Source organism: Pungitius pungitius, chromosome 11, assembly GCF_949316345.1.
Source record: "Pungitius pungitius chromosome 11, fPunPun2.1, whole genome shotgun sequence".
Lineage (NCBI taxonomy): Eukaryota > Metazoa > Chordata > Actinopteri > Perciformes > Gasterosteidae > Pungitius > Pungitius pungitius.
Window position 1 is genome coordinate 7,679,522 of NC_084910.1, and position 11,735 is coordinate 7,691,256.

The window sequence follows — 11,735 nt, forward strand, 5'->3', positions numbered from 1 at the left end:
AGTCCCCAGTTATGGCTGTATGTTCATGGACCTCTTGTGGCTTTGGTGACTCGTAGTTTTTCAAAATGCATGTTATTACCTCTTTCATCCTACCACTGACTGCCTGCTGACATGGCTCACAAGCTACTTTTCAATCTACCAAGTCATGGCGATCCAGTCCCCCAGTCGGTCGCTACGGGGAGTAGTAGCGGTAAGAAAACGGAACAACAGCTCTGCATACCGTGAGCGCAAAACATATCGGTATAAAAAACCCACCAGCCTGTCATCTGTCAGCAGGAGGGACCCGTCACAACCATTCCGTACATTCTTGGTCGTTGATGACTGGCACTGATTGGAGTCAGCCAAGGTTTCTTTTGAATGGGATTGAATGTGTCTAGTAAGGACCGCTCATTAGCACTACAGAAGGTTCCGTTAGCTCACATTGTCGACCCCTCATCATGTGTGGTGACCCACACATGGTCCATCGCAATCGCGATCGGCACCCCTGCCTAAGAGGCTAAGAGACATCTAGGGACACTAGGGACAGGAGGAGCGACCCCAGGTCCGTGACGCACTTTTAGTGTTTTAGACAGTGTGTCAGGCTATTAGCTTTCAGCAAACAGTCCTCTGCCTCGGTCCTGCTAAGTGGCACGATTCTTGCTGATTGACTGCATTGGTTGCAGTTTTTATTTTTTATTTCACAGGAATTGTTTTTTCTATTTCATTTATCACCCATCACAGCATTGGTCATTGCAGAAACACATTTTACTGACTGTACTGACAGAGAGCATGTTCGGAGTAGCTTATTCAACATTTGGGATTAGTTATACTGGACTGCTTCCATTAGGAAGTGACTACTAAGGGCTGGGCTGACCACAGAGAAGTACAAAGACAGAGGGGGGTAATGTGGAGAAGTAAAGAGGAAAGTCTGCCTACAAAGAGGAAATTCATTATTTATTGGTCCTTCGCTCTCTCTCCTCTTCTTCACTCAGTCCTCCTCTTCTTCTCTCTCTATCTGCCTTCTCTTTCTCTCCTCAGCCTTTGCTTGTACTCTCTTCACGTCCTAATCCTCTACTTCATATTTTTCAGCATACTCTAATTCTCTTTCCTTCTTCTCTTGCTCCTACCTTCTCCTCTTTAACATATGCTCCCTTTTGGTCATCTTACTGTTCACCCAATTCAATCCTCCATTCCTTTTTCTTCATCGGATCAGTTATTCACCTCTTTAGATTCCTGATTCATGGTGGACCATTGCCAATTCAACCAAGTAACATAACAGCCTCAATTTCCAATGGTGGCATTTAACATTGCAGATATTTTTTGGTTTTAATTGTACAGGTTATGAGATTTATATTTTTGACATTTCTGCTTTTGGTAATAATCAATCCATTAGGCACTTCCATGGTTGCAGGATAATGGTGTTAGTCTTCCTGTCCAACACCCATTGGCGTGATGCTACCAAATAGGCCTGGGTATCGCTATTTGATACCTTTTAAGGTGACCAAAATAACTCAGTAGCAAGTGGTGTTCAGTCTTCCCCAATCCAACAATACCTGCACTAGAACATGTTAGGTCCCAGATCTAGAAAGAGTGTATTTGTATGGTAATGTCATACATGACTGGTGTCCTACTACACTCGACAGCAGGGTTTAGTTGTACAAGCCTTTTTACATGAAGATGCCAGAGCGCCTGTGCCAGCTACATAAGTTGTCACAATTTGGTTATCAAGCTCCATTACCATTTATGCAGAAATACATACTAATTAAGCCAAATACTTTTGATTGCCAGGTAACATGTGATCTAGGGTGTGATAACTTTCTCGATTGACAGATTGTGTGTTCTGTATCTCTGCCTGTGTTTCAGGTGGCTCTTGTAAAAAAGAAAAAACGAAGACAGGAAATGGAGGATCCAGACCAACGGAAGAGCCCCTGTTCTCTTTATTTATTATCTTCCCAATACGTGTGAGTGTGAGTGTATGTTTGTGTGTGCTGTGTGCATGAGAAAGAGATTTAGCATTGGGTATTGATATGAATGCATGTGTGCATTATAAATGGTACCTAAGATTTCAGGCTATTATTTGCAAATCAAATTTTGTTTACTTTTATAAGGTTCCGATAACTCATATGTTGTTATCACAGTATAAACAAAAGGACTTTACTATTGGTACATAGTGTTTTGTGTTTGTAACTTGCCTCCTATTTAAGAATGTATATTTCTATGTATGATATACTCATCTAGAAACTATATAATGGATTTAATACCGCTTCATCTTCCCACCACTATTTTACTCATGCCAAGATACAACAGATACATAAGAGGAGACAGTTCTGCTAGAAAACAACAATTGGGTCGGTGGTCTAAAGAATAATACTCAAGAGTTGCATTTCAACTTCCTTTCCAGGTTCAGCTCTTATTTGTGGAACCAAAGACATTATAATAACAATAATAATGGAGGGCTTTCAGGTGGTGCAACACATGCTCTGGCCGCCATGTTGGAGGTCCTTGTTCCTTGGTAAGTGACAATGGCTGATGCTGTTTTGATTACCTGACAAATTGTGCCATTTGTCAGGTAACCACCGCAATCAAGGAATATGATTCCTATGACTCTAGGAACATTGTTCTTTGTTAGATATTTCTCTTCGTCTATTCAATTGTCTATCACATTTATTTGTGCAGATGTAACAATAGACTTACATTTGGAGAGAGAAATTTGTAGGTCAGTGGATAATGTTTCAGGTGTATTAACTTAGAACGCTTAGATAGCCTTTATTGAAATCCTTAGGCCCCGCAAAGTTGTAAAATTCACAAATAGCTGAAAACAGAGCTATTTCCCTTGGCTCAGTTAAGTCATTTATAGAATTGGAGGAAGCGTAAAAAGCAACAACCCATCTCTATCAATGATTTTTTTAGAACAGTAGAACTATTTTTAGCTACAGTTGATCAACTATTGTTTTCTTTGCCCATCCAAACCTACATGCTTTCTATGATGAATACATGGACAGTTGAATCAGAAATACTACACTGGAAGAGGCAGGTTTACACCAGGGATTCTGCCGGGACAAATCAATGGGAATCAGATTGGAATTGTATTCCAAACCGCTTCCAAATAAAGTTTGATTTGAATAGCATGAATGTAACGTCCTTAGACCTTAGTGGTAGAAAGATCATAGCATTAAATATCTGTTTTTAATGTTTCCACCGGACCTCCATAATGGAACTAGCCGAGAAGAGTTTAGTGTTGCAACTGAGAAGCCTTTGAAACATTGATGATCTCTGCTGGAGATGTTGAAGGAGAACACATAACTGACAACCACTGTATGTTTGTGGGTGGCTGATAGAGAGGCGTGTATGTGCTAGTGTGAACGTATTAATCATGGGCAATAGCTGAGCATTGGGGCTTCCAACCATGCAAATGAGCTAATGTACAAACGTTACAACACCAAGGCAACAGGTTGTGTGACCTATTGTTTGTTCCAGCCCAAGACAATCCTCTCCTCTATCTAATATCTAATAATTAAAAATTCTGCAATATTTTATTAGAAACAAATGATCTATGTCAACAACTTAGGTTCATGAATCAATTGTCAAGATTAAGGTGAAGCGTTTCATATCTGATTAATCAAAAAACGCTTTTCAGTGAGTGGTGTGTGTGTGTATTTGATTAGTTCCTTCACTACTGACACATGCGCTTATGGGGAGACTTCCTTTTTGCCCTCAACATCTTACACATTCTAAATGTTTCACAACTTTTTATGACTAAGGTATGACGTCGTATCATCTGCAAATAAGTTTATACTGTCTTTTGATGTTTTGTGTGAAAATATATGAATATTACAATCTTAGACGTATGGTGATAACTGTGAAGTACTATCAATACAAAGGCTTCCTCTTTATCTTTCAGTTTGAAATCAACTGAAACAATAATATCGGCCCTGCACTGTTGATAACCTAAAGAGATGAGGCTCCAAATGGGGCGGAATGAAGCATTGGAAGCTGGAGACTTATCTTTTTGCTCCAAGAGCTATCAAACACACACACACACACACATTCACATTCATAATATTCATGTCTTGCCTGCTAGGGTAACCTTCCTGTACAGTATAACCCTGCAGCCCCTCCATGCCACACCCCCCCCCCCCCCCAGCTGGTGTTAGCTTTGCAGTCTGTTGATTTCAAAGAATGTCATTTTTTATGTCTACGTTAATACATCACTCGCAAAATGTAAACATTCCTCCATTCCATACCAGCCATCAGGAGATATTAATAAATCGTCAAAATGGCCACTAAATTTCAGCTGTAGCTAATATTCTTTAGTGGCAAATTGAGAAGGTACGTCCGTCCAGGCAGTGTGTGGTACCAATATTTGTACTTAATGGAAAAGCAATATTGGACCAACATGTTCAGGCAACTGGATGTTATGGCCAGGTGGCTCCGGTTCTAGAGGTGAAAGAGGGCAGTTGTATTTCCATAATTACCACAAAGCCATCATTGCTAGTAAAAAACACCTTGGATGAAACATTGGAGACTCACATGGAAATACAAATTGTGCATAAAAGGGTTTTCATGATACGGATCAGGGCTGCAAGTGACACATGTTGTTCCTGTACAACTTAAAGGAACTTATCTAAATATCTGAGCCTATGCTTTATAGTAGAGTGGGAATTCATGATAAAATACCAGAGAACAATTACTCTAATTCTGTGTTCCAATCCAGTTTCTCCAACCATAAAGGCAACATAAATCATTGTGGCTACACTCTCCCCAATAGTGTTTGGAAAATGCACTTTAAAGAAAAAACGTTTGGCCCTACATTCCAGCCTGTATGGATCCTTTTATGCAGTTGCCTTTACTGGTGGACATATATAAGAGAGCTTAAACTGTACATACGGGATATGTAACCTCTTTTTTCCTGATGCAAAGGAAACCAGCCCTTCTTACAAATATCAATTCCCATTATGCGGAACCTTTACCACAGATTGAGCAGAGCTCACTGAAGTGCTGTACTTGAAGTTATCTCACAGCTTCTCAGTGTCATCCCCAGGCTGTGGTTGTGCGACAGAAAGAAAAGGGGAGGAGACGAGGTCGGTAATGCCAGAAAAGCGGCATGACAGAAGAGGGTTAATACCGTGGAGCTGTGCGAGGATTGCCCAGTCTCTCGTGGCTTTAAGGGATTGCAGGCAGTATTAGCAGCTGAATAATTATTTTTGGCATGTTTCTCCTTGTGCATACTTTCGGTGTGGCACACATCGCTTTGTTTGCCCCTCAACACTCTTATTTCTGTGGAGCTTTGTCAGACTGCAGTCTTGTCTTCTGTTCAAGCTTGAATGTTCTTCATATATTTCAATAAAGTTCAGTGAAAGTAAAGTACACGTAGAACTGTGACATGGGAAATTAGAAATGACTTCAATAAACAACGGGAAAAATCAAGTAGTAAAACAGTGATGCCTCTTCTACGTTTGTACAAAGGTTCCCTTAATGCTATCAAATAATTATCATATATGAATAAACATATAAGGTGAATATAAATCCACAGCATCTATTTTCAGCATTAGTTATCGTGAGGCCTGGAGTGACATCAGAAGGAAAAACACACAGATTGGATCCAACTTGCTCCCTCGCTGTGCTCAACAATGACTCTGTGTTTGCCACTTTCTCTCCCATATCTTATTTTCCTTTTGTCTTTTGCTGCACTGAAAACACACATGGTTTGGAAAACAGAAATGTCACTTCCCAGAGTGAAACAATATAGTATCCAATAGAATAGCTGTTGCATTATTTCCTACAACCTGTATGTAATGTTATTATGGAAGATGTAATGTCCTTCTGTAAATGTTGTTTAATGTGGTTTTACCTGAAATAAAATGTATTAATGCTTCAGTTGTGTCCTCTGTGTCTTTGTGGGTACAGGCCGGGCCAGCGGTGTGGAAAGGTTACGCTTACTGATCCCTCCAGGGTTGCTTACATTAGTTTCTTTAATTGAGCAAGTGATCACTCTATGAGTCATGTCAGCAATTCAATAAAGTTTATTTTGTATAGCCAAAAATCACAAATCACATGCAACATCCTAAAAAACCTCACATCGGCACAGAAAAAAGGAAGAAACCTTAGGAGACCAGAGAGGAGGACCCCCCCGCGGGATGGACAGGATGATATTGTGTACATAACGCACAACGTAAAAGATTAACACTACGTTCAATTCATACCACAGAATTGCCAGGTGTGAGGAGGACCACTGCAGGGACAACCAGCTCGGATTGAACCACTTTAGAATCATCCTGAAGTGCTGTGTTACATCTCTTGTTTTTGCAATATAAAGTAATTTTATTGTGATTACACATTAGGAAATCATCTTGACAAAACAACTCATTACTGTGATGAAAATGTTATTTGATTTACTTCTTGGCTTTAAATGAAGTTTTCCTGTTGTCCAGTCAGGCTTCTATAACTTTATCCCCAGGTGACTATCATCCCATACAAAGGATGGGTCAATGCATTGAACAAAAACACCTGCATGTGTACAAAATCAGCTTATTATCACCTGAAGAATATAGCGAGGATTCAAGGACGGATCTCTCAACAGGATGTTTTCCCTGTGTTTATCTTTAATAGACTGGACTACTGTAACCAGGGCGGACTGGTGGCTGCCAGACCGTTCCACTTAATACAGCGTGCGTATTGACCAGTCAGCGGCCTACTTTTCACTTTTGGATCCACCAATTTGCCTGGATGGACACAGAATCAAATGGTACTGGCTATTGTGACTCCCCGAGGTAGGTATAGTTTGCTAGATGAATATGCTTAACTCCGGGGAACTATCAGATGGTTATACGTATAACTAGAGCATCAAGGAATGAATGTCAGCAGAGAAAGAACATACTGGAATCAGAGGGTAGAATTAGTTTGAACTATTCATTTTATTTTTACCTTGTTTATTGTTTTAATGTCTGTTTTTAATGTTTTGATCAATGCTATTCTTCAAAAATATCCATATTCTAATGTTTTGACGATTTCAATAGTTTTATGTGAAGGATTCTGCTGTTAAAATGTGCTCTACAAGTAAACCTGCTAAAAATGGGCTTCTGCAATCCAACCGACCACACGGAAATATAGCAATAGAGAGGGAGAGAGGGAGGGGGAGAAGGAGGGGGGAGAAGAGGGAAAGCTTGTTAACGTCATGCCGAGACAGACAGGAAGTACCTCAGTGCAGATGTGGTGTATCTAACTGGATGAATCCCGTAGTGAGATTAATACAAACAGCTGATGCTTGGCTCATATATGGTACTTTGAGAGGCTTTTATTTTGGACTGGTACATCAGAATGTCCTGGTTATCACCAAGTCACACCATCGTGATGTATACTCTCTGCCTGAAGTGGAATTACTGTGTAACTAATTGTAGTTAAAAATAAATGTACTTGCTTGGCAAGTACATTCATTTTTTCTATTTTTCTATGTATTTTAGTGGATAAATGCCTGGTGTTTGTCAACATCTCTTAATATGCAATGCTGAATCATCACAGAGTTTAAATATTTAATAGGATGTAATTAAATTATTTTTTACTGTCTCATTGATAAGCCAAACGGCCCTCTATACAGAGCGCAGATAGTAATATAAGATATGATTATCTGAGCTGAGTTTATTTTCTTCTTCTTTTCTTCGACTTCTACAGAGCCATACTTTATCCAAATGAAATTGGCTCTACCGGAGGCTTTTATTTAGAAGGATTAGACCGGAAGTGCGCGTGGGCGGATGCCTAGCTTGACTCTCCCGAGAACCTGAGAGGGAGCGGGTCGGGAGCGTCCGGCAGACTGACGCTGCGTCGGGCACAGGAGCACTGCAGCGGAGCCGGTGCTGCGGGACTACGGCGGGCGTTTCGTGTGGATTTGTCCCGGAGGGGACCACGTTGTCACTGGAATCTGTTTTTTGTCCACGTGGTCGTATCGCCTCGGCGCGGAGGAGGGAACGAAGCGTGGATTTGGGCTGGAAGACGCTGAGAAACGCCAACAAAGAGCGCCGAAGGAAGTCGCGAGCCTCACGTAACTTGGTCAAGTGAGGCACAAAGTGGGCTACGCTCCCCACCATGAGCCCCCACGCGCCGCTCCACGCGGGGCGCACTCTGCTGCTCGCCGTTCTCGTCCTGGACGTGGGGATTCCGCGAGTCGGCGGGCAGTACGGCGGCGGCGACCGGGGAATGTCGATACCGGAGCACGGCTTCTGCCAGCCCATTTCCATCCCGCTGTGCACGGACATTGCGTACAACGAGACCATAATGCCCAACCTGCTCGGCCACACCAACCAGGAGGACGCGGGGCTGGAGGTCCACCAGTTCTACCCGCTGGTCAAAGTCCAGTGCTCGCCGGATTTAAAGTTCTTCCTCTGTTCCATGTACGCGCCCGTGTGCACGGTGATGGAGCAGGCGCTGCCCCCGTGCCGCTCTCTGTGCGAGCGCGCGCGGCAGGGCTGCGAGGCGCTCATGAACAAGTTCGGCTTCCAGTGGCCCGACAGCCTCGCGTGCGAGACCTTCCCGGTTCACGGCGCCGGGGAGCTGTGCGTGGGCCAAAACATGTCGGACCGCGCGGAACCGGCCGGCCCCGGCCAAGACCCTACGGTGCGCCCTGACCACACGGCCGGTCAGTTTAGGTGTCCGCCGTCGCTCAGCGTGCCGCCCTACCTCAACTACCGCTTCCTCGGCCTGGACGACTGCGGCGCTCCGTGCGAGCCCAAAAGGTCCCACGGGATGATGTACTTCAGCGAGGAGGAGCTGAAGTTCTCGCGGATATGGATCGGCATCTGGTCGGTGTTGTGCTGTGCCTCCACGTTGTTCACTGTGCTGACCTATCTGGTGGACATGAAGCGCTTCAGCTACCCGGAGCGGCCCATCGTCTTCCTGTCGGGCTGCTACACCATGGTGTCCATTGCCTACATGGCTGGGTTCCTGCTGGAGGACAAGGTGGTGTGCAACGACCGGTTTGACAACGACATGAGGACAGTGGTGCAGGGCACAAAGAAGGAGGGCTGCACCATCCTATTCATGATGCTCTACTTCTTCAGCATGGCCAGCTCCATCTGGTGGGTCATCCTGGCTCTCACCTGGTTCCTGGCGGCAGGGATGAAGTGGGGCCACGAGGCCATCGAAGCGAACTCTCAGTACTTCCACCTGGCGGCCTGGGCCGTGCCCGCCATCAAGACCATCACCGTCCTGGCCGTGGGGCAGGTGGACGGAGACGTACTGAGCGGGGTTTGCTTTGTGGGCATCAACAGCGTGGACGCGCTGCGGGGCTTCGTCCTGGCGCCGCTCTTCGTCTATCTATTCATCGGAACCTCTTTCCTCCTGGCGGGCTTCGTGTCCCTGTTTCGCATCCGCACCATCATGAAGCACGACGGCACCAAGACGGAGAAGCTGGAGAGGCTGATGGTGCGTATCGGGATCTTCAGCGTACTGTACACCGTGCCGGCCACCATCGTCATCGCCTGCTACTTCTACGAGCAGGCCTTCCGGGAGCAGTGGGAGAGGACGTGGGTCAGCCAGACGTGCAAGACCTACGCCGTGCAGTGTCCTGCCCAGAGCCATCCCAACATGAGTCCCGACTTCACCGTCTTCATGATCAAGTACCTCATGACGCTGATCGTGGGTATCACCTCCGGCTTCTGGATCTGGTCCGGGAAGACCCTCAACTCGTGGCGGAGGTTTTACACGAGATTGGCCAACAGTAAACAGGGCGAGACCACGGTGTGATGTGTTCATGACCCTAACGTGATGGGGTCTATCCCTGACCCCGACACACAGGCCGGGAGACAAACTGAATAAGAAACCACTACACATTCTTTTCTCTGACATACAGAAGATACTTGGTATGTTTTTTTTAATGTACATATACATTTGTGAAATTTTTGTAAGTATATATTTGTATTTAAATATTTTTAATACATCTTACTCTTTTTTTTTTTGTAAAAACAACTTTTTTCATACTTAATGGACTTAATGGAATTGTACTCACAAGGAGCCAGCTGACCATGGAGGTCCTGTGACATGACTGTGGACACCGCTGGGACTAGTCCACACAGTGGCTCCATTCGGAGTCCCGTGAAACCCAAGTGCTTTGGTGCACCCCCCCCCCCTCCTGACTGATTCGCTGTTGTTTATGTCGCCAAACGGCAGCAGGGGGGGGCACGGTGCGGGACCACAATCGATGTGCAGGTTGTGAATGGGAGTTGTTGTGACAGATGCTTGTTCCCTTTAGCTCGGCCCGACAGTTCTACCGTTCCTTTCCCAAAAAAGCGAGCGTGGTTAAGGGGGCATGCCGGGTACCTACTGGCATTATATGTTGTATTTGGATCTGTGTGTGGTTTTTACAATCGGACCTCCTCAGGCAAGTCTTCTTTTTGTTGAGCTGCATATAGAGATTGGGTAGTTCAGCATAGTTACCAACGTAATTGCTTAAAGGGACAATTCTCCCTGAAATAGAAAATGTACATTTAATTAGCTGTAAAGATGTTGCCAATATACAACAATCAGTATCTGATACAATCTGCAACTCCCACCAAAACAATGTTGAAAGCTAAAAGCTCTGCAGGTAGGAGGCTTCAGCTTGTGAGAGCAAGAGCTGCCGGTGGAACACGAGGTCTGGTTTCAAGAAACATAGAAGCTGAAGAACAGCGAATGCTCCACGGTGTGTTTCATTGTTTATCAAAGGCTGATGGCACAAGGGACATTATACATTTAATAAGCACTGCAACATTTATTGAAACCCTTCTCTGAAGAAGAACACATTAGGGTTGACCAAACCTCCACACGGTTCTAGCTACAGCTGATAGCAGAGGTCACAGGTCAAGCACATATCAGGAATGTTTGTAACAAAGCTTATTTTTGATTCACTTGTACAGAAACATTGAAAACGAACCGTTTAACTATTTTCAACGTGGAGCTTGAATGTGTCACTGATAGTTGTTGGGAGCGAAGGGGGGTCTCTGAGCAGCTTCCATTATCTTCCCCTGGAAGAGGAGGGGCTCTGAGAGGGGCCCTGAGAGGGGCCGGGGAGCGGCGTCTGTCAGTGCACATCAGGACCTGTGTTCTTGTCATAATAATACTTTGATTGTGCTGACAGCTCTACAATTGTTAGAGCTTTGAAGTCATTTCATTCTTGCATTTGCTATGAAGAGAACTTTTATATTTATAGAAAAAGATCTTATATATACACTACATTGTTTGCTTCATGAGAATAAAAACAATCTCACCAATGCGACTGTAAAGCTGTTGTAAAATGTCTTTTTTCCCTTTGAAATTGGTAGAAGAGCTCAGAACAATTCTCGCAGGCCTCTGTGCTCTGGAAGTCTCATCTAACCACCTGTCCTCACTCTGGGCTTTTATTCTGAAGCTTATGTAAAGCTTTGAGTCACACAAACCACATCGAGATGTTCAAGCTTCAATGTTTTGCTTTTTAGCTGAAAAGCTGGAGGGAAACAGCACAAAAAGGAAATGCTGAACTAGGCAGAATGAACGTTCTGCTAGAAAATAGATGTCACTATTTGTAACCACTAAAGGCTCGTTTTACCTCTGGCTGAGCTGTGTGCTTTGTGCAGGAGAACCGTGTTCTGTTCAGGTCGAACATCTAACGGCGCTTTAAATACCTTCAGTCGGCTGTGAGGTCACCATCCAGTGAACATTTGACCTGAGAGAACATAGAACCCTTTGACAAGTCTCCTGAGTAACAGAGCTCCCCTGTTTGTCACAGACAGGCTGCTCTGAGGACAGTGTGG

At 44.3% G+C, this 11,735-nt stretch overlaps 2 protein-coding genes across 4 annotated transcripts in view; both read left to right on the forward strand.

Moving 5' to 3' along the window:
- The window catches only part of cdk14 (cyclin dependent kinase 14), a 112,577-nt gene extending 106,721 nt beyond the window's left edge, over positions 1 to 5,856 (forward strand). For all 3 annotated transcript variants that reach the window (XM_037453024.2, XM_037453026.2, XM_037453025.2), the window contains one exon: positions 1,843 to 5,856. The gene's annotated coding sequence lies outside the window, so the exon portion shown is untranslated. The remainder of the gene's footprint in view (positions 1 to 1,842) is intronic.
- A 1,916-nt stretch (positions 5,857 to 7,772) lies between these two features.
- On the forward strand, positions 7,773 to 11,228 carry fzd1 (frizzled class receptor 1). Its single transcript, XM_037453023.2, has one exon. The coding sequence runs from the start codon at positions 8,059 to 8,061 to the stop codon at positions 9,712 to 9,714; it is 1,656 nt and encodes a 551-aa protein (XP_037308920.1). The 5' UTR covers positions 7,773 to 8,058; the 3' UTR covers positions 9,715 to 11,228.
- The last annotated feature ends 507 nt before the right edge of the window (positions 11,229 to 11,735 follow it).